The 22,807-nt window shown below is 50.1% G+C and overlaps 1 protein-coding gene and 1 long non-coding RNA gene across 3 annotated transcripts; one reads left to right on the plus strand and one right to left on the minus strand.

Moving 5' to 3' along the window:
• Nucleotides 1-4,483: 4,483 nt before the first annotated feature.
• On the plus strand, nucleotides 4,484-13,935 carry POP4 (POP4 homolog, ribonuclease P/MRP subunit). 2 transcript variants are annotated; one of them, XM_047836117.1, is made up of 7 exons: nucleotides 4,484-4,715; nucleotides 6,689-6,741; nucleotides 8,578-8,801; nucleotides 10,231-10,308; nucleotides 10,475-10,536; nucleotides 12,142-12,243; nucleotides 13,407-13,935. In XM_047836117.1, exons 1-7 carry the CDS (start codon nucleotides 4,709-4,711, stop codon nucleotides 13,541-13,543), a joined length of 663 nt encoding a protein of 220 aa, XP_047692073.1. In that variant the 5' UTR covers nucleotides 4,484-4,708; the 3' UTR covers nucleotides 13,544-13,935. The 2 variants fall into 2 exon arrangements, with proteins under 2 accessions (XP_047692073.1, XP_047692074.1); XM_047836118.1 differs by lacking the exon at nucleotides 6,689-6,741.
• Nucleotides 13,936-15,281: 1,346 nt separating this feature from the next.
• Nucleotides 15,282-21,165, minus strand: LOC125153205 (uncharacterized). Its single transcript, XR_007147434.1, has 3 exons — nucleotides 21,114-21,165; nucleotides 17,021-17,332; nucleotides 15,282-16,303 (listed from the first exon to the last, which is right to left on the minus strand). It is a non-coding gene; the product is annotated as an uncharacterized LOC125153205 (long non-coding RNA).
• Between the last annotated feature and the right edge of the window lie 1,642 nt (nucleotides 21,166-22,807).

The following is a 22,807-nucleotide window of genomic DNA, read 5'->3' on the forward strand; positions in this document are numbered from 1 at the left end:
GTTCCAGTAGTTCTCCCCACCATTGGTGGCCCCTCTAGTGTTAGTAAATGGGTTTCCTTACTTACAGTCTTGTTGCCCTTTAACTTTTATTTATTTTTTTTTTTTTTTTGGTATGCCCCAGATCAGGCAAATCTGCACATAGGTCCCTCCATGCTATCTCTCACTATCATAGTTCATAGCCTCAGGGGTGGGTTTCCCATCATTACTGTGTCTCCATTTGCTGTGTCATCCTTTGTTGTGCAGCAGCTGTTCAATCAGCCCTCAGTACTTCTTCAGGAAGAACTCTTCTCTGTGTAGGTACAGATACATTGTGCCCATGGAAAAGGTGAGTTCAGGGTCGTCCTATGCTACCACCTCAGACTCTTCCTCCTATAATAGCATTTAAAGGTTTTAAAGTATTATAAAAGTGTTTTAAAGAGTTGTCTTCCAATTCAAACATCTGGGTCATCTATGGCTCTGTTCTGGTGACTGTTCTCTTGATTACGGGTGACAGTTCCTACTTCTTTGCATGGCAGATATATTGCTTTCCAAATTTTAAGCTGTACATTGCATATTAAAGAACAGAGGAGACTGAAGAAAACTAAGAGGTGTTTCCATCTCTCTCTGACCTTTTCCTGTCAGGCAGCTGTGCTGAGGGCCTGACCTCTTCACTAAGTCAGATTTTTAAACAGTTTCAGGTCCCCCTCTGGCTTCAAATATTTTGAAAGGGGAAGTCTGTCCCCTAAATCCAGCAGGGCTTTGGGATTAAATACCACAAAAACCAGGTCTCTTTGCTTTCTAACCCTACCCCAATTCCAGTTTGAGGTGATTTTGCATCAGCTCCTTTCTCCCATCCACTTTCCCTTATTTTATACCAGAATGGACTCATACACATGTAAACACATAGCTCTTAGGCCTGGAGCTGCTTCCCCACCACCGAGCACAGGTGAGAACACGGGAGGGGAAGCGTGGGCTGCATGCACACATGCTCCATGCAGCTTGCAGTGATTTCCCTGCAAATCTTTCAAATGCCTCAGGAATTGCCCCTTAAATACAGTGAAGGAGATCTCTTGGGACCTCCAAAGACCCTCCTCTTCACTCAGACACTCCATCATGAGAACCCAAACCAAGCTTTCCTCAGTCGTTCAGCTGAGAATGCAACTTCTTCAGGGAACTGGGAGAATCTATAATGTTACATTTCAGAGATCTAGGATCAAGGTAGCCTTGAAGAATAACTTTCGGATTTTGAAAAAGTTGAGAAACCTGGATTTCAGAAACTGTTATTTGGCCACACATACTAAGTGTCATAGTCCCTGCTGCTCAGATTTCTAAATGGTTGGCCTTAAATTGACTGGGAGCACAGTGCTATCTCTTGACCAGAGGGACTGATATATCATCCTCCTGTAAGCATTAGCTCTTTGATTCTTGTAGCCAGAGCACCCAATTGCCAGCAGAAAAGGGCTTGCCTAGCAGGAATGTCCAGTGTTAGCAGTGGAACCTTACTGCCTAGTCTCCTGCAGCACTGTTAAGCCTGAGGAATGATTGCTGGTGCCACTGTGTCCAGGTCCCCCACCACCAACACTCCCAGCTCCCCTTATCAATCAATATGCCACGTTTGGGCTAGTATACAGATCAAAGGCAAAGCAGGGTCAGAGAAGTTCTTAATCTTGAGCTTCAGGGACTGTGCCTGCAGCTGATGCAGGTTTATGAGAATGCAGATCATGACGGCTGTCATCTCAAATTGTGTGGTCTGTGCCAGGAGCTGCTTTAACAGGCATCACCTCACTCTATGCCTTATTGGTGTTTGTTTATAAGGCAGGTCCTAATTTTCATAGATATGCACTTATTTAATGGTAGTTGAGGCTTAATCTTTTGAGCTTAAATATGAAACTTTTCTTGAATGCTCAGCCTAACAGTTTGAATGTCTTTAAGCAGCAATCAAAAGAAACCTGCATAAATAGAGTAAATACTAACTGTAGAACTTAAAAGCACACGGATGTTCATTGTAGACTTCTTTCCATTTTTCTGCATATTTGAAGTCTTTCACAAGTTGTTTGAGGGGGTGGGGCACGGAAGATCACTTGCAAAGATGCTCTCATTGACTTACTATGGAACCTTCACAAAGCCACCAGTGGGAAAACACAGGTGTAGCCATGCTTGAGAGTTTATCATTTATAGCTATAAAAAGAAAAAATTAAGTCTTATTTTCTTTGAATAAAATTTAGAAAATAGACAAGAATCTCTCATAAGCTCACTTTCACTTATACAGCCATGAAAAACTTCCTGTATAGGGGCACCTGGGTGGCTCAGTCGGTTAAGCGTCTGACTCTTCATTTCAGCTCAGGTCATGATCTCACAGTTCTTGGGTGCAAGCCCCGTGTCAGGGTCTGCACTAAAAGCAGGGAGCCTGCTTGGGATTCTCCCTCTCTCTCTCTTTCCCTGACTCTCCCCCTGCTCATGCTTTCTCCTCTAAATAAATGTTTAAAAACAAACAAAAATCTTCCTGTATAGCAGTATGTCTTTCCAATCCTTTTTGTGTACACATTTAGTTTTGTGTTAATATTTTGTAACCTTTTAAAAATTGGAATCTGTTTAATGGCTGTGTGGTATTCTAATTATTAAGTTCTATAAATGTACCATACTGTAGTTCCCAAACCTAATTACTCAACAAAATCACCTGGGAATATTTTTTTAATACAGATTCTTGGGACCCATCTACTAAATAAGAATCTCTAGAGGTACTAAGAAATCTGAATTTTTGAAGCTTACCCTGTGATTATAAAGCATTTAATTAACCTACTTAGTTAGCACATGCTTCATTTATTTAATCCACTAGTGTTGAATATTGAGTTGTTTCTAAGGTTTTGCTATTATAAACAACAATCATAATAATATAAATATCTGTACAGACAGGTGTCACTCTACATACATAAACAATTATTTCCTGAGGATAATAAAGTGGGTTTAAAAAAAAATTGTTAACGTTTATTTATTTTTGAGAGACAGAGCACAAGCAGGGGAGGGGCAGAGAGAGAGAGGGAGACACAGAATCTGAAGCAGGCTCCAGGCTCTGAGCTGTCAGCACAGAGCCCGACGTGGGGCTTGAACCCACAAACCGTCATATCATGACCTGAGCCAAAGTCAGACGCTTAACCGACTGAGCCACCCAGGCAACCCTGTTTGTTTTTGTTTGTTTGTTTGTTTGTTTGTTTGTTTTAAAAAAGATTTAGTGATCAGGAAATTATGAAGTAACTGCAGTTCTGAGAGTGCTCATCCCAACACAAGCACAGAATTCCATGGAAGACTGGCAGTCATCCAAGGATGACTGGACTACTTGAGAATGGGTCAACTGGGAGCTAAATAATCCTAACACCCCTGAAAAAGAAGCTCTCAAAGACAGAAGTCTGCCTTCTCCCTTATCTCCATAATCACAAAGGTCCTGTTCAAAAGGGCCCCCTTGAGTCTACAGCACAGAAATTGGCTCTTACTATCTTCGAGTGTCTCATGATACTATTTTAAAATTCACATTTAGTAGTTCATATGGTATGGATCCCCAAGAATAGTTTCTTAAAGTTAGCCCCATAAACTCCTAACTATTCTCAGGCATCTTCAAGTGCAATACGTTTAAATGCTGTGTTTCCATTTTGATGGTAATATACATATATAAGGTTCAGGCTCACCAGGTCAAGACACTGAATTTCAGGGCCTGCAGTTTTAGGTTTAAGATCAAAATGGCACAAGGTAACCATCCAAAAACAAATCAATGTTTCTCAAACTAGGATCTGTGTACATAAATTCTCCGGGTTCCCTGAGAATTTCTTTTCCTTTAAAAGGACTTTATACCTCACCCGAAGTTGAAATTCACGGACTTAAAGTACAGGGACCATATTGCTCAGGCCCAGCACTCAGCAGAAATTCAGCCTGCACACCAGGTCACTTCTGAGAGGTCTGCATCAGGCCTTCCAAGCCACAATTCTTGGACCCTTCTCCAGAGCAGTAAGAATCCCTCCTTGCCTTTTAACTTCCTGACAGACACTAGCGTCTCAAGAAAACGTTCAGACTATCAAGCCCAGCCCACTCACAAGTGTTGGGGAAAAGGAAGCCTGGAAATGGGAAGTGACTTAAAGCGAGATCACACAGCAGTACAAAACTATAACCTAAAGCCTTCTATCCCAACTTCAGCGCCTCGGTTAATCTGTAGAGAACGCTGATTAAAGACTCCAACGGGCCTCATTCCCACCATTGCCGTCCTCCCCTGGTCCCCAACGTCCCCGCGGTCCTCTTCAAGTTGGCTCGCCTCGCTCTACTCCAGCTCTTCACAAGCAGTCCACAAGTCCTAACCGCAACCCCACGGCTTCTGACCTTCCTCCGTCTATAGGACACGCAAGCTGAAAAACCTCCATACAGGAGATACACCCTCAGGACCAGCAGCACCTCTCGCCGCAGCGGGGCCCGCTTCCAGGCGCATGCGCTAGCTTAGGTCGACGCGCGTCCGTGACGTCACGGGCGACGCCATCTGACAGCAGCTCTGCGCGCCTGCGATCCCAGCAGAGTTGGAGCGTGTCCGTCTGGCGATTTAGCGTGCCTTGCGAGCTTGGGCACAAGAAGTCTCTCCACCACAAACTTTGGCGAGAGAAGTTCTGATGGCCGAGGGCTGCTGAAGAAAGTGAAGAAGAGTGAGCGACGCCCGCAGGAAACGTCATCAGAGCGCACCGGAAGCGGCCCGAGGATGAAGAGTAAGCGGGGTGCAGGGCCTCGAAACTGGGGTGGGGTGGGATGTAAGTGGTCGGGGAGTTGGTGCTAGTGGGTGAACAGGGTCACTGCGAAGTCCAAACGGAACTGGTGTGGGAATTGTCCTGCCTTACATAAGTGAAACTGAGGCCCAGAGTCCCAGTTGGCCTGGCTGGGTGTCTGAGCCAGGTATTGATGTCAGAGCTGGCGGCAGGTCCCCCACAGGGGCCTGCTCAATGGTATGTGGTGTTAAAGGAGGGCCCAAGACCTTACCGCCGACTGGGCCACCGCCTCTCTGTCCACTGCCTCCCACTTGGTGACGATGGTTAAGGCCCTGATACTCTTTACGACCTGGTTTCCCCTTCTGTAAGGTACTGGTAGTGGTATCTGCCCAGCCTTCCTGCTGTTCTGTGAACGACCCTTGTCAGGTGGAAAGCGTTGGGAGCATGCTGGAGAATGGTACCGCTAACCCAGGACTCGGGAGTTGAGCAAAGGATAGCGATGCCAAGGAGGGGAGCAAGCACCCAGGGGAGTGTAGACACCGTTAAAGCTGGTCTTTGGCTCAGTATTTTCATTTCGATCTGTGCCACTCCCTATCTCTGTTACCAAGTTACGTGTCTCAGCTTATATGAGCTGCAATTTTCTCATGTGCATAATAGGAATAATAACCACTTTAAAGGATTGTTGGGAAAATATGTGTAACTTTTAACCAGGTACATGGCAAGTAATGAATGCTGGATAGTCGTTATGTATATTGCTTCAGAAAAGACTTTCATGTCTAAACAACTGTGGCAGTTGAAGCAAAGTCGTTCCTGGGGTGCTCTTTAGAAATAAGTTTTACTCCCATTCTTCCATCTGAGGGAGAGCCAGACTCTGAATATAATATGATATGATATGATATGATATGATATATGATATGATATGATATAATATATAACACATTGGTTTGCTTTTTCATATGTACTCAAGGAAGCATAAGGGACCTGGAGTGAGATTGATAGAGCATTGTGTAAACCATATTTTCTAGTCTTTTGACCCTTAAACCAGGCCTTTGTCTTATTCTTATTCCATTCACACCCGTACTCTGTCCCTACAGCCATCTTTTTATTCTTCAGGCAAATTAGGAAATGTGGAAGTTTTTAGAGGCCAAAACCACATTGATCAATATCTATTTTGAGCTTGAATAAAGACCTACTGTATTTTATCAGTTTAGGACACCATCTATTGTATGATACATCCCAATTTCATAGATGTTAAAATGTGAAAAATCTTTTTTTTAACATCTTACAGTCAACAAAGTGTAATATTTCCTACCATCTGCATCCTGGGACTCTCTAGTGTATAACTTTTTTTTTTAAGTTTATTTATTTATTTTGAGAGAGAGAGAGCAGGGGAGGAGCAGAGGGAGAGAGAGAGAGAATCCCAAGCAAGCTCTGCGCTGCCATTCCAGAACCCAACGTGGGGCTCAAATTCAAGAACCATGAGGCCATGAGCTGAGCTGAAACCAAGACCAAGAGTCAGATGCTTAACCAGTGAGCCACACAGACACCCCTCTATCATATAACTTTTAAATGAGTTGCTTCATTAGACTTCTAGAGCAACTGTTCAAGCTCCTAACCAAGCTCCTAGTGTGGTCTGCTGAACTGCAGTAGCATCTGAAACTTGTTACAAATGCAGAATCTGGGATTGGGGCCCAAGTGTCTACATTTTAATGAGATCCTAGAGATGCTTACATAAATTAACAGTTGAGAAGCGCTGTTCTAAAGCACACCTTCGGAACTTCTCAGATGGGTGGTCGGGGGTGGGGGGGAATAAGAGGCATCCAAGAAAGCTTTGAAGCTGTGCTCTTTATAGCACCCAATCTTCTTCTATCTCTAAGTAAGCATAGTTATTTTCATAGTTAGAAAAGTCTTTGCTTTACAGCCATACCCAATAGGAATTATCATTTCTTATTTGTTTGTTTGCTTTAATCCCCCAGGTGTGATCTACCACGCCTTTTCTCAGAAAGAGGCAAAAGAGTTCGATGTTCAGGTACTGTGCATGGCAGGAAGTCTGGGAACAACAGAGGTGATGACAGAATGGCTTAGTACTCCAGTCTTGCTTTAGATGTCCTTTCCCACATCTACTCCTCGTCTTTCTAGTAGATGTGTTAGGCTCAGCCAAGATCTGTTGTTCTGATGGCCTGTTTCCATATGCTGGCCTCTTCTTATCTTGTTTGGTAAACGAAGACTTCTTAATCTTGTGTCATCTTTCACTGTGCCGAGGTCACTGGACTATGCCCACCTGAAACTTGGCGAAGTGAGCACTATCATTTGACTTTGTCACTGTGCCCCCTTTACTTTTTTTCTTTTTTAACGTTTATTTATTTTTGAGACAGAGAGAGACAGAGCACGAACGGGGGAGGGTCAGAGAGAGGGAGACACAGAATCCGAAACAGGCTCCAGGCTCTGAGCTGTCAGCACAGAGCCTGACGCAGGGCTCGAACCCACGGACCGTGAGATCATGACCTGAGCCGAAGTCGGCCGCCCAACTGACTGAGCCACCCAGGCGCCCCGATGTGCCCCTTTACTCTTGAAGAGGGCAGGCAGATCACGTTTCATAAGTGGAATATATGGATTATATTTGGATGCTGCACACTTGCTTTGTCAGTTTGGCAGAAGCTCCACTGGTGACTCCTCTTGAGGGAGTTAACATGAAACCAAGATTTTAAAAGGTTGTTATCCCTTTATCTGGCTTCTCCATGAAGAGGGACTACTTAGGTATTTAAAAGAAGCAAATAATTGTCCTCTCACAGTAATAATGATGATGATCATGAGTCTTTAGTTAGTATCTAAAGGTGCAAAGCTGAAGCCAACTGCCATTTTTACTGTGAGCTACCTTGAGGACGAGGTGAATCACATCCTCATGCCCCCCCTTGCCCCCTCTTCTCCTCCATAAGAGAGAGCTTATTATTGACATGAGCTTCAGGGTGTTCGCAGCCCGGTTAGTGCAACAGGGTTCAGGAGATGGCCCAGCAAAGAGGCAGGGCCTCAGTAGACAGTGCTCGCTGGGGCTGTGGCAGACCTAGGACAGAGGCACCTGAATGAGGAGTAGATTGGTGGAGCTCCCAGCTTAAGAGGCAGAGGTGTTTGGAGTTCCTTCAAGAATTACGTGTAGTTATGACAGTTATTTTGCCCAGAGGTCCTAAGAGCCTGTGCTAAGTACAGTGAATTGATGTTCTGCTCTGTGTGGGAGAAGTTGAGCACAGGAGGCTGAGATGCATTGGCTCTTCCTTTCCCCAAGTGGTGCGGGAGCAGACTTAGTGAGTAGCCATGACGTGTCCACGGGGCCAAACCCAAAGAAAGAGGATTGCATCGTGGGTACAGTGTCAAAATTCCTACCCCCCAAGGCATGGCCCACCCTGGAGCAGCAGGTGGTGCCAGCTTCCCAAGCGTCAGATCACTTCCTTTGAGGCCATAGCTTGGTTCTCTGAACTCGCCTTCCTCTGGTCATGACTGATTAAGTGTTGTCATACGTTTCCCAAGCTTTCCTCCCTGCCAAGGGTCAGAGAAGTCTTTTCTTCCACATATAAAGGGGTTTTGGTTTTTTTATCCTCAAAATAACCTCTAAGAAGTAGGGCAGGAAGTCAAATTTTGACATGGCTGTTTTGTGTGGCAGTCACAAATTGGCATTTGAGTGTGACTTTCGCATCTGAACAGCTGTGGGAGCTAACATCCAGCACATGAGTGGCTGTGTGAGGCTCAGTGGGCAGATAGATGGGTCCGCGATGGCGTCCCGTCTGCGGTTGCAGTGCTGTGTAAGAGGGCGTGGGTTCCAGGGCTGCCCCAACCAGAGCAGTGGGCACCGTGCCACCTTGTCCCTTTGCAGCTTCCGGGAGCCCAGCAGGCCGAGGCCTTCGTGAGGGCCTTCCTGAAGCGCAGCTTGCCCCACATGAGCCAGCAAGCCCGCGAGGACCACCTGCAACGCAAGGCTGTCGTTCTGGAGTACTCCGCTCGCCGGAAGCGAAAAGAGAAGAAAAAAAAATCCAAAGGCCTCTCTGCCAGGCAGAGGAGGGAGCTGAGGCTCTTTGACATTAAGCCAGAGCAGCAGAGGTACGCCAAGTCTTTCCTGCCTTTCTACGTAGGGCAGCTTAATCTTCCCTGTCTCGGCTGGTCTTGGGAAGCCCAGCGCCGTTGGCAGCCCCTTTCCTCTTAAGCTGTAGGAGCTTCTCCCACTTCTGCCACAAGGGGGCAGCGTTCCTTTACCAATTCAGACCGTGTTTGGGCTTGGCTTTTAAAGTGAGACGCGACGCGGTGAGGATCTTGCTGTTTTAGTGTTTGGCTTCTGTCCTAGCCTTAACTAATGAGACTCGTGCCATAAGTGAGTCTGTTACCCATGGCAACAGGCTGTTTGTCTTTCAGCTTTCCTAGAAAAAGAGGAACTGATATTTCTTAATATATACTCTTTATAGCTTTTAATAGTACTAGACAGAATCATCCACTGGGGTTTTATTGCCAAAGAATGTGCTGCCCACATGTTGTAGAAGTTTCTGAAAGGGACGCATCACTCCGTGGGAGGATGTGTTCCTCCCTCCAGCCGACACTGCATCTCTCCTTGGCCACGGTTCTGCATATGTGCGTCTTAGGACTGGTTTTAGACTCTCACGCCAAGACCGGTAGCCAGATAGCCTCCCACATCCCACAAAACAAAGTCATTCACTTTGTCCGTGGCCCCTGTTGCAAAAAGAGCTGGCCTTTGGGTGGAGGAAGGGGCCGCTGCCTGCCCAGTTTTCCTCGCTGGCTTCTGCACCCATAGAGCCCACTTCAAGTGTGAGCCTGAGGTTCTCACTTTTCTAACCAATAGTGTCATGTAAACAGACTCCCCATGAGGTAACAGGACCAGTACTGATGACCCCAGAGGACAGCCTTTGAGGTCCTCTTACCTGTTCCCTCCCTTTGGTCCCACCACCTGCTCAGTCACCTTCCAGACCCCTGTTACCTTCCATGGGGGTGTACATGACAGCCAGCAACTCCTGTTTACTCCTGGCTTACCGGGTTCAGCTCTTGTAACAGAAGACCTCAAGTAGCAGTGGCTTAAGCAAGATCGAAGTTTGTTTCTCTCATGAAAAGAAGTCTGCGTGAGCACCACCCTGGGCTGGTGTGGCAGAAACCCAGGCAGTGCCTCCCCGGGTGCATCGTGGCTGCTCTGTCATCTGTGGATGTTGCCTCATGGTCTAAGGTGTCTGAGCCCCAGCTGTCAAGGCTGTATCTAGCCAGCAAGAAGGGTGGAGGGGCAAAGGAGGGCAACACCTTCTTCTCACTTAGCCTCAAGAGGGTTCTAGCAGTGAGGAAACTGAGGTTCAAAAGGTGAAGGTACTTGATTTTAGTCAGGTTATCTGCTGTCGAACTAGGATCTGCACCCAGCCCCCAGTGACCCAGGTCAGGATCCTTGGCATCAGGCCATGCTCTGTGTTCTCTCGATGTTATATTGCCCAGCTCATGTCACCTAACTTTTTACTTCTTTCTGACTTTGGTTCCACAGTTACAATCTTTTTCTCCCTCTACATGAACTCTGGAAACAGTACATCCGGGACCTGTGCGGTGGTCTCAAGCCAGACACGTGAGTTGCATTTCTGAGGCCTTGCCCTTTGGGGCAAAACCCAAGTCTTATGATCACTATAAATGCAACCTTAGGAGCCAGTTGGCCACAGATGTTTGTAGACCTGTTTGATCCTTTCAGAACTCTTGATCATGGTGTATGTTAAGGGCTTCTGTTTACCTCCTAGGCAGCCACAGATGATTCAGGCCAAGCTGTTAAAGGCAGATCTTCATGGGGCTCTTGTTTCAGGTAACTTACCTAAGATCATATGGTCACCCGAATGCCCAAGGCATCACTCAGTGGCACCATAACTCTGTGCTACAGGGTTAGATACACTCCTTGCTATGTGGATATTTCCAGACCACCAACACTGAGAGTGGGAGACAACTAGCTACCTAAGCTAGTTATGGCCACTTTTTGGACACACTCTAAATGGTCTTTGTGTGCCTTTCCACCCAAGGACCCCACCTACTATCCCAGAGGGCACAGCAGCTGCTGGCACTTGCCCATAGCCTTGAACAGAAAGTCCCTTTCATCCACTTCCCCATGGTTTTAAATGTCAGCTATGGACTTACAGCTCCCAGGTTGTCCTCTCCAATGCAGACCTTCCCCTGAACATCTTTGTTCATCCTGCTGTCCTGTCCACTGGATGTAGCCACCCACATGTCCATGGGTGTCATAAGCTACACATATCCAAAACAGCTCCAGGCCTCTCCATAAATCAGCCCTTTCCCTGGGGTTCCCCATCTCTGTTCATGGTACCAGTGTTTACCCTGGCTGTTGAGGCCAAAAGCCTGGGAAAGATCACATTTCTTCTTTCTTAATCCCTCACCTCCATCCATCAGCATGTCCTAGTCCCCAAATATAAGCCTCCACCATCTCCCCTGGATTCCTGTGGAAGCTGCTGACACACTTCTCCCCCAACCAGGCAGCCAGAGGGAAGGTTTTATACCAGAAATCAGACCATGTTTCTCTTCTACTTCCTTACTGTGGTCTGAAAGGCCCCTGTGACTTTATTGGACACCAGGTCTAACCACAGTGGCCTGATTTCTGCTTCTCCCACACCAAGCTTGGCCATGCCTCAGGGCCTTTGCATTTGTCCCTTCTCCCTGCCCAGAATTCTGTGTGTTCACAGACTGACTGCTTCTCATTATTCAGGCCCCTACTCAGATGTCACTTCCCCCGAGGGTCTACCATCACTAAAACCCTCCTCCCCATTACCTTGTTCTTTTTTTGTTCATAGCAATTACCGCTGTCAAAACACAGTTTTGTGGTTTGGTACACATTCCCCTCCTACCATTGGAACATCAGCTCCCTGAGAACAGAACCTAGACAGTCTTATTCACTGCTGTGCCTAGCATCTACCTCAAACAGTGCCAGGCACATAGCAAGCGCTCAGTCCGCTGGCTACACTGGGGCATGGGTCAGGAGAGGTGAGGGGCTGGCTCCCTGTGGGGGCAGTTCACCCTACTCGTTGCTCGATGGCCGGTAGCAAGATTCCATTCTGGCCAGAGTTTGGGAGGTCGTGGGAAGACCATGATGGACAGGTGTCCCTTCAGATTCCATCAGTGACACTTGGCCCCTTCCCAGCAGCCTGTGGGTCTTGGTGGTGCCAGACATATACATGACCTCTTGGCTCCAGAGTCCTTCCCATGACCCCCATGGCTGCAGGCCCTCCAAAGGACACCTTGGCAAAGCAACCCAGAGGCTACAAAGCCACAGGCAAGGGATTGGGACTTTGACTTCTTATCCAGCTTGGTCCCTGTCGAGCTGAGGAACTTCCCCCTGCCTAGCTGGTTGTGGCTCCTCCAGCACCACAGAGGCCAAGGCTTCAAATGCCCTTTTCTTTTGCAGTCACAAAATCCAAATGCCCCTCCTACGTGGGTGTTACAGGAATCCTTCTACAGGAAACAAAGCACGTTTTCAAAATTATCACCAAAGAAGACCGCTTAAAAGGTACGTAACTGTGTCTCAGGGCGTTGTGGTTTGTGGCCTCCCCAGCTTCATCAGCCCTTTACTAGTGGCTTCAGTGGGTCAGTTTGGTCTCTCACGTCAGCACAGATTACAGATACCTGCTGACCATGCAGTCCACACCTTCAGAGGGCATCTTTGCCCCCGTGGCTCTCCCTGAGGCATCCCTGCACCCAGTCAGCAGCCTCGGCCTGATACGATGGAAGGAAGGGCTGTAGGGTCTGCCTCCAGACACCTGAGTCTACTTCTATGATGGAGACCCCCCCCCCCACCCTGCCCAAAGGCTGCTGCCTCTCAGAGGAAGGGGGCTAAGCAGACAATGGGGGGAGCTAAGGTGGTGCCTGTCCCTGGAGTGTTCCAAGATCTTTCCCTTTCTGGTGACCCTTTGGGTCATCCACTTGATGTGCTAGAGCTCACTGTTGTAGCAGAGATGGGTGTGCACCACTGGTCTGTCGAGATTTCCATCCTCCTTGCCCGCAAATCTGAGATTTCAGAACCACAGTGGGAGGTTTTGGTTCCTTAAATTTTGGAGCTTGGTTTTTCTTGTTGCTGCCTTCCATTTCCTTGTATTCTCACTCTAAACCTCAGAAAATGGTGCACAGGTGTCCCCAGTGAGCACAGGCCATGAGTCCATCTTAAGATGATGTGGGAAGACCTATTTGTAGCACTTTTTCTGGGAATTTGGCTTGAGCCTTTGACCCTGAAAATTGGGTGTTGAGTTATATCTACGGTCTGAGTAAACTGGCCACATGACCGAATAATGCCCTGTGATCCTGGTACTGCTAACCTTTGTGGGTTTCCCATTTCTTATTAGCTTACTTTTTTTTTAATTTTTTTAATGTTTATTCATTATTTTTGAGAGAGAGAGACAGATCGCGATCAGGGGAGGAGCAGAGAGAGAGGGAGACACAGAATCCGAAGCAGGCTCCAGGCTCCGAACTGTCAGCACAGAGCCCGACGCGGGGCTCAAACTCACAGACCGTGAGATCATGACCTGAGCTGAAGTCAGACCTCAACCGACTAAGCCACCCAGGCACCCCTTAGCTTACTTTCTAATACAGACATTTTAGGAATAGTTTCTGCATAAACGTGAACTTACTGTCAGGATTTTTTTTTTTTCTCATCCTTTTTCCTCCTTTGTTTTCCAGTTATCCCCAAGCTAAACTGTGTGTTCACAGTGGAAATTGATGGCTTTATTTCCTACATTTATGGAAGCAAATTCCAGCTTCGGTCAAGTGAGCGATCTGCAAAGAAATTCAAAGCAAAGGGAACATTTGACCTGTGAGCTCTTTGCTATGGAGGCAATTGTTTGTGACCCCAAGGACTGGAAACACCTGAGTGCCCGCCTTTCGGTGAAAAGATGGCCAGGCTGGTTCCAGTTATAGACCACCTCTACCCCATTAACACTGGAGTTAAGAACAATTCATCATCCGGGAAAAAACACACCACAATGAACGAAGAAGTCAGGGAGTGTAGGGATGTCCATGTCTAGGTGATTTTGAACTTGTATTGCTCCCATGAGAGAAAAGACTGGCAGAAAACACCAGGATTACCACGGGTTGACTTGACTAGTGGCATTATTAGACTTTTATTTCTCCTTCATACTTTTCTGTGTTTCCTGAATGGTCTGCGATGAATCCATTGTTTATGTAATAATAAAATATTAGTAGGCACTAATAGGCTCTTGTTGGGAAGAAACAGTCCCTCCGACGCAGCTGGTTTGGAAGGGAAGTGAGCCGGAGTTTGTGCCTGGGTGGCGGCTTCACTTTCACCCCGTAGACAGCTGCCATCAGGCACCCGATTCCCAGGGTCAGACGGTGTATCTGACATGCTGTTTTACATCACACCCACTGTCGAACTCCTTGACCTAACTGGAGTTCCCCTTGCTTTTCCAGGAAAGCAGAAGAGTGAGGGGTGACGTCGCAGAGGGGCTTTGGACTCATTTCACTCTAGGGATTAGAACTGGGATGGGACACGGAGGCAGCATGCCGCGTCAGGGTGTGCTTTAATGGCTCTTCAGTACTGGGAGCTCGGACCTGTATACAGAACATTGTATTCCTGTGGCTCTTAGGCTCCAGGGAAGGTAGGCTGAGGGGAAATAAGACTGCAGCTCTGATCTACCAGGCAAGCCTGAGTCCCCAGCTGTGCCACCTCAGCTGAACCCCTGGTTCCATTCTGCTACCTGAAGCCTTGGCTGTTCTGTCTGACCAGCCCTGTGTGGCGGTGTACCTCTAGGCCGCTAGCTGACGTCCTTCTAGGCAGGCATGAGCAAGGACAGGGCATGGACCAGCGTCCAGTGTTCGGTATTAGGAACGTCACAGAGCTCAGAAGGACCCACGGCCCCTTTCCTTTTGAGAAGTGGGCTTTTGCCAACCAACCAGAAACATGCCTAGTGACAAACTGGCAGCAAATCCATGAGTTTTCTCTTCCTTTACTCCAGGAGAAGCAGCTTTGTCATATGTCCCACTTGGCCTCCACACTGAAGGAGAGACACCCCAGGGAGAGGTAAACACCGACTTTATGACAGGAGAGCAGGAAGACCTTGCTCGGTGCCACTACATGCCCCCCCCCCCCAAAGACTCAGAGGGTGCCTGCTTCCATCTGTGTGGTGTCCTTGCTCATCAGGATGGTCCTGAGGTGGTGTGGATGTTCTCCCCTTGCGGCCATTGCTGCCTGTGGGGCAGGTTTCAGGCCCCAGCACCACTTCCGACGGGCGGCCTGGCCCGGCGACTGAGCCCTGTGCGCTAACAGACTTGTTTTGCCACAAAAGACTCAGACTCCGTGCTCGCCTGCCCAGGGCCTTACCACCTGAGAGAGCAGAGCTGGTGTGAACCCCGTGGTCTGGCTGCACAGCCATGCTTCTGACCACAGGGATGAAAAGACACTGCTCTGAGCGTGTACATGGTCCCTTTATTGCCTGGGCTCCCACTGAGGGAATGGCTGCTTCCCATATGAAGTGGCTGGTCCTTCTGACCATCTGAAAGTGCCACTCTGGTCACAGCATAGGTGCTATAACCCCCTAACGCACATTGCTCTTGCCTTCCCCTCTGTAACGTAAAAGGCAGCCAACGTGTAAATACACAGTTGCTTTCCGGAAAAGTTGTTGGTGCCACTTGCCACATGAAATCTGTTTTTCATTTGGCGCAGACTCAAGTTCTCATGTGAGTGGCTGTGTAATTGGTAGACTTCTCTCCCCCTCTCCCCAAGGACACTTGACAAGAACACTCACCTGCCATGAAGCCGCTGCTGTGCATGCCTGTTTCTAGGATGCCCTGTGGTCCCCACAGCCCACCTGGGGGGCATTGGGTCCTGTGACCTAAGGCCCATTACATCCTCCTAGGCAGAGAAGGGCCCAGGCCCAGCAGGACACTGGCTCTAAGTGAGCATCCTGATGAGGCTGCACTAACTGCTCCCCAGAACAAGGCCTGAAGCCCAGGGAAGTGGACCAGGGCTGGCCATGCTCCCACAGCTGTGGCACAAGGTTTGTCATGGAGGCCAGTGTGGTACTTTGTGGTCAAGCCTCCCATCTCCCCTGTGCAGGGAGCAGGATCCTGGTGAAGCTCAGGCCCTGAATGTGTAGGCCAGTGTGAGACACAGCTAAACCCACCTCATGCATAAACCTTCATGTGCTGGAGAGACTTGTGCTTCCCTGGGTCTCAGGGGGCTGCAGGGCCAGGAGACATCAGCCCAGGGACCCACTATTCTCCAAACAGTGAGCAGACCCTAGGGCCCTTTACATTCCCCAGGGCCGACTCTGTGGAGGATGGGGCCATAGAACAGGCCTACAGAGGACAAGCCAAAACCTCTCCAGGGGAAGAAAGGGACAAAACACCTGGAGGGGAAAGTGAGGGGTGGCCTGGGTCATGGCCACTGTGTTAGCTTGGGCCGTCCTAACAAAATACTGCAGGTGGACAGTTTCAACAACAAAAAATTCTTTTCTTGGGGCTGAAAGTCCAAGATAAGTTGCTGTCCAAGTTGATGTCTGGTGATAGCTTTCTCCTTGGCCACCGTCTTGTGTCCTCACCTGGCCTTCCTCTGTGCATACCTGCGGGAAAAGAGAGAGAGCAATCTGGTGTCTTCCTCTTCTTAGACACCAGTCCTATGGGTTAGGGCTCCACCTTTATGACCTCATTTCACCCTAGTTAAGGCTCTATTTCCAAGTACAGTCACATTGGGGGTTAGGGCTTTGACAGGAATTTGTGGGGATGTACTTCAGTACATAATAGCCACGGAACTGTCCCAACCAGAACAGGAGGCCCCAGCTGGAGTCCCTCAGGCTCCAACCCCCACACTGGCCCGGCCTGCCACACCCCTGTTCAGGGTACTTGCACCACTAGCTCGTCCAGCCAGTCCATCACCACTGGGTCCCATGACTGGCTCGTACAGGAACTTAGGTCCAGCTGCCTCTCCATTGCCAGATTCCCTCACCCTGCCACCAGGGCCAGGCACAGTCTGGTGGGGGAGGACGTATGTGCACAGGTGGCAGGGTGGACAGGGAGGACCCCTGGAGGGGGAGGCTTGATCCAGGCAGCTGTGGGATGTGGAAAGTGGGAACATAGGCCTGCAGAGAGTCATGGAGGACCGAGGAAATCACCTCCCCACGAGGCTCCGGGCCAGCAGGAAGAAAGGGGGGAAGGGGTCACGGGGCTATGGCTACCAGCCCCAAACCCTAGGAGGTGCCTCAGGTTCTGTCCAATTCAGTGGAGGAGAGAGATACTAGGGAAGTTCTAATCCAGAGGGCAAGGTGTGGAATCCCACTGACCCATGCGCCCAGTCCAGAAGTCTCTGGGGGCCTCCCTGTCAGCCCCTGGCAAATGGGGCCATGAGACTGGACCAGCATTTCCTGAGGTGGGGTCCTAGAACTTCTGCATGAGGGTCAGCAGGACACATGTTAAAGCAGCCAGCCCCTGGGCTGCAGACTCCAGCTTCGTGTTTCCCCCACACCGCAGCCGGCTCCTCTAGTCATTGAAGTTTGAGGATCGTGGACTCCAGATGGTGTCTAAAGTCTCTTCCAGTTCTGGCGTCTGGACTGTGATTTAAGATTTGGGACTCTCAGGATGGTGTTTCCTGGATGCTGGAAAAGATTGTCAAATGACTGATCTCTCAGGTTCTGAAGAGTAAACATGAACATTCCCCAAAAAAGCCATAAATTATGGTAAAAAGCTTTCTTTCTGGACAATGGCTTTCGTTTTAATTTAGTTTGCATTTCTTAGCTATAATGCCTAATTAAGACATCTGTTAAATGCCTATAATATTAATTTAATAGGGGGGGTTCTAATAGAACTGTATTGGAATTGTCCATTTAATTAACCTCATGGGCCTTTAATGGATGTCTTAAATAGACATCATTAACAAGAGTGCTAGACAAATTAAAATTAGAGTCAATAACATTCTTGGTAATTTTTCCTGAGCTGTGAAGGACGAGCATTGCTAAGTAGACAGACACAGAGACGGGCGGCACAGAGGAGTGGCAAAGCTGGCGTCCCCAGCAGGGACCCAGAACCTGCAAGGCCCCAGGTGGGAATCAATCATTCTGTGTCCTGGCCTGTGCTTCATGCACCTTCCACAGGCAAAGCTTGCTGGCTTGGTCCTTTAGAGTGAGTCCTGGATGGGATTGGGGGGCGCGAGGCAGGGAGGAAGATGGACCTAAATGCCAGGTAACTGCATGGATCACATGAGAGGGGACAGACAGCCGAGGGCAGGGTACAACAGGCTGTGCTGGGTGGGTAGAGTGGGGTGAGACAGGATGAAACGGGGAGCGTGCCCATTGTGCCCCCACTTCTCCACTGAGCAGTCTCACTCAGGTGAACTACATTGTTCAGAGTGCGGTCCCCCTCTCCACATCTCACGTGGCCTCTCAGGGCACCTGACTGGGTTAACCAGTCCCTCCCTCCTGAAGCCCTTCTGTGTCCCCACACTCCCTGGTCCCCTGCCTCCTGGCCACTCCCTCTCTGCCCTTTCATGGATCCTCCTCCTCTTCCAAGCTTCTAAATGTTGGAACGCCCTGAACTCCATCCTTGGACTCCCTCCCACCTTTCCCCATAGCCGGTCTCACCCACATCTCCCAACACACTCGGCTTAGAAGATCCTATCAGCAGCCTAGCTTCCCCCAACTCTCGACCGGAACCCAGAACTTTATTGTCTGCCTCCCCTAATTTGAGTGTGAGCTCCTTTGAACTCACAATGACTGCTTTGATGGCTGGTGTATCCCCAGTGATCTAGGAGCACTCGCTGACCTGGAACGGGTACTCAGTGAACAGTTGTTGAGGGAACGGAAGCCACCGCTCATTGACCTGGATATGCAATGGCATCCTGACCTGACGTGGCTGCACAAGAATTATCGACTTTCTCCGAGTGCCCTCCCCCTTCAGTCCCACCTCGGTGAATGGGCTCTGTCTCCAGTTAACCCAGGAGCTCTGCCAGAAACCCAGGAGCTCTCCTTGAGCCCTCCCTTGTGTTCACACCTGCCCCCTCTCTGATCTGTCGTGATGTCCTGATGGCCCTCCCTCCACCTGCTCCTGCTCTCAGCCACCCACCCAACCACTTCACAGCCACAGCCCCTCGCGGCCTCCCTGCCTCCACGTATGGCCCCACCACAGTCCAGGCGCCCTTTGTGAAGTGGGGCCGCCTCTTCTGCTCAAAGCCCACAAGTGACTTCCCAGTACACTTAGCGTTAAAGCCAGCTTCTGACCAGGGTCGTCGAGGGGCCCCCCAAGACCTAAGCCAGCCTGCCTCTCCCACGTCCACAGTGTCCTGCCCCTGTGCCTTTTCTACCTACCTCTGTCCCACTCAGAGCATTGGTACCTCCTGCCTGGGACTCCTCCCCTGGGCCCGCAACCACAAGGCAGCTCCCTCCTCCACATTCAGCTCTCCACAACCGGCTGGCCTCCCTCTCAGAGGCCCCCACACTGGTTGCTTAGCAGTGTGACCTCATCTCCCACTGCATGCAGCACCTCCCAGTAACCTTTCCTGCTTGTTTATTGTCGTTTTCTTCCACTAGAATGTAAGCTCCATGAGCACCAGGACTTGGCCTGTCTTGTACACCATTATATCCATTGTAACCTGTGTGCAATCTAGAATGCTGCCTTCCTCATAATTAGTGTTCAGTTAAATACTTGTCTGGCCAAACACACACAGTGAGCCAAGGGTGGGGCCCTAATGGTGGATAAGGGCTGGTGCACACGGCAGCCCTTCTGTGTCAGAAGGCCTCCCCACACCTCCATCTGGCCCAGACGGACGCCTCCTCCTCTGTGGCTTTCCACAGCAGAGCGGCATTGCTTCCTGAGACCCAGAGGCCACCCCACCAGTTTGTGCCAGGAGGCACCCAGACAGCGGCCGTGCCCAGGTGCCACACAGCCCTGCCCTTCCCAGCTGCCCAGCCAGATGGGCTTTCGCTCCCTGAACAGCCGTGACATGCGTTGTGTGGGGCAGGCACTTTGTCATCTCCAGCTGTGCCCATTGGACCTAGGGTGTAGGTAGAGGCAGGTGTGGCTGGTGCTGGGCAACCCGGCCCGGAGAGCCTGGTGTAACAGTCAGAAAACCCAAGTTCAAGACCCAACTTACTCTTGACCTTCATTTACAAACACAAATGACATGAATAAGGGAGTGTGGTGCTTATGGTAGATTCATTTAATCTATGTGAATTAAGCTGTACCCCCTGCCAGAAGCCAGGGGGAGGGGGGGGGGGATAGAGCTCCCAGTGCCCCGCCCCTCCGTTCAGTGGACATTTGCCTTGCAGTGGCTGAGGTGGAAAAGCGTCCTTAGTCGCTCTTCGTCTCCCCAAAACGTGTGTGACCGCGATGGTGTTCCTAGTAACACAGGACCTAAACCAGTGGTGTGCTGGAGGGGCTCAGGAGAGCCAGTGTGTGTATCTCTGCCTTCCTCTCCGCTCATGCTGGCAGCTCGAAACAGGCCATTGTGGGAGTATTCACACCACGCTACGAATCAGGGCTCGTCCAACAGTTACTAGCACACCACCACCCTGAACTCAAACCAGCTCCCCCTGTTCAGGAGAGGCAATGAGCACCATCGAGCCCAGTGAATGGGGCCTCCAGAGAGGGCAGGGTCTGTCCTCGCAGCTCCCTTCCCATGGGAGACCAAACATGCCACCGGGGCCCAACGCCTTGGGTGCCCATGGGCTGAGGGCTGCCTCACAAGTGCAGGGGCGGGGGGGGGGGAGGGACACAGGGTCCATGCCAGGGACACCTGAGAGGTCTGGAGATGGAACAGGCTTCTCTTGGGACCTGACCTTAAGGCGAGGCCAGAGAGCTGAGCTGGCTTTAGGCAGGAAGGGACCTCCTGCAGGGGAACTGGAGGTGGGAAGTAGGGCTGGGAGGGGAGAGTAGGGATGAGCAGCTAGCACCTGAGGCACTGGGCAGGGCAATGGGAAGCCAGCCCAGGGAGGGGCCAGAGTGAGGGCTGGAGACCAGCAAGGAGGCCGTGGCCCATGAGGAACATCTGTGGCCTGGACCAGGGTGTCGGCCTCAGGAATACACGGGAACAGGTTTGAGGGGTGCACATGCCACCCCATCAACAAGATCTTGGGTTCACAAGCCGACCCCCAGGTCTCCGCCAGAGCTTACACTTACAACCAAGTGGCCCGTAAGGTTGAAGCTCAGCTGGATGAGCGGAGCTTGGCCCACCTCTTAAAGGGCGGGGCTGGCGGAAAGGCTGACAGGGCCAAGGTGGTGGGCGCAACAGCTGAGGTCTTCTCAGAGAAAAGCAGAGGGGGCAGGTGGGCAAACAGGCAGGTGAGGGAGGAAGAAGGAGGCCTGGGGTGGTCAGAAATGAGGAGGAAGATGGCAAAGCTAGGCCAGGGATGGAGAGTGGTGTGGGCACATCTCCGATGTCCTTACCTGGCTTGGCTCTGTGACCTTAGGCAAGCCACCTCGCGGTGCCTCAGTGTCCTCATCTGTAAATAACTGTCCTGAACAAAGCACAATAGACAAGGTTTACTGTGTGCCATCACCAGAAAACTCAGAGTTCCAGTGGTGTATGGTCTCATCTCCCAAACACATGGGACCTGTCACTTGTCAAAGCTATCCCCTCCATGGCCACAGTCTTGGTAGAACCTTGGACTATCCCCAAGAAGTCAGCCCTAGTTTGCTGGCCGAGGACACTGAGATCAACTCACCCCAGGTCACACAGCTGGTGCTGGATCTTGTGGCTGGGCCCCTCTCCCCAAATCAGGATTGAGGGAGGCTCCCTTTCCCCCTGAATTTCAAGCCCCATTGTCTGCCAGGGTGAGGACAGGTCTCTCTTTTGCAAGGCAGGAACCCCTGCCAGCTCCTGGCTCCTAGCGGCATTTGCTGCAGAATTTAAACACTGCAATAACTATTGAACACCCTATTATCTGGCTGCCTAATTAATGTAAATGATAGTTACCGTCCGCTCACCGAGGCTGCTGCTTCTCGGAGGAGGCCCTGCCAGCCGCCCGGGCCCCATTCCAGGGGTGTTTATGGTGGCAGCCCCATTCTGGCTTGGTTGAGTAACAGGTAAGTCATGGCCCTAAATAATGAAGACAGAGTGCTAATGAGCCCCCAGAAGTCAGGCAGCTCAGACTCCAGTCCCCGAATCAGAGGCATTCTCTTGAAGCTTCTTTTCTCAGACCCAAAGGCTCAACTGCTCCCTGAAACTCAAGTGGGTGACATATCCTAGGCCTTCCCTCAGGGAGACCAAGGAATGTTTCTCCCAGCCTCCTGCACATTATAAAATCCTATGAGGCCCGCAGAGCCCTCCCTCCAGCCCACCTCCAAGCTCCCTCCTGTCCTAGAGCCCCAGGTGGGGTTTCCCTGGGGCCGCCAGGTTTTAGCACAGTCCCAGGTAAACCAGGGCAGTCTTTCTTGTCTAATACCCAGCTCTTTTAGCTCCTGCAGAGGTGAGGAGCAAACCAAACACCACCTTCTCAGAGAGGCCTTCCCAGACCACCCTATCTCAGTTGGTCCCCCTTCTTGCTGCTCAATCCTGGTTGCATAGTAGAACCACATAGTGCACTTTCCAAATAGTACCAAAGCCCAGACTTCACCTCCTAAAATTACACCAGAATCCCTGGGGATGGGACCCAGGTATCTGTATATGTTTAATCAGTGGTAGGAAAATCTGGGTTCAAATCCCAGCTCAGACACTTCCAAGCTGCATGGCCCTGGGCAAGTCGGTTGGCCTCTGGGAGTCTGAGCTTTCTTTCTGTAAAACAGGAATATCTATGCCATGTTGTAAGAAATGTAGAGGGCCAGGCACACAGTAAGTCTCATTTAAGATGTGCTCTGTCCTGACTCTTTCTGTTACTGAATGGATAGTTCATTAGCTCCAAACCAGTCTGAGATCTTGGGCTTTGCCAACACAGTGCCCTGCCATCCCAAACACATGGCCCCTGTCTCTAAGGCTGGGCCAGGTGCCCCTCAGCCCAGAGCCCAGATACTGGGTGCCGAGGTTTCTCACACCCCTTCTATACTGTGTTATAAACACACACCTGTCTCCTTGACCATGAACTCAGAGAAATCCCCCTGAGTCCCAGGCTCAGCACAAAGGCCAGCTCAGTGTAGGTGTCTAG

This window comes from Prionailurus viverrinus, chromosome E2, assembly GCF_022837055.1.
Source record: "Prionailurus viverrinus isolate Anna chromosome E2, UM_Priviv_1.0, whole genome shotgun sequence".
Lineage (NCBI taxonomy): Eukaryota > Metazoa > Chordata > Mammalia > Carnivora > Felidae > Prionailurus > Prionailurus viverrinus.

Coding starts and splice junctions, on each gene's coding strand:
- POP4 (XM_047836117.1), top strand. Junction 10,537..12,141: donor TCATGGGGCTCTTGTTTCAG/GTAACTTACCTA, acceptor TTTCTTTTGCAG/TCACAAAATCCAAATGCCCC. Junction 12,244..13,406: donor CAAAGAAGACCGCTTAAAAG/GTACGTAACTGT, acceptor TTTGTTTTCCAG/TTATCCCCAAGCTAAACTGT.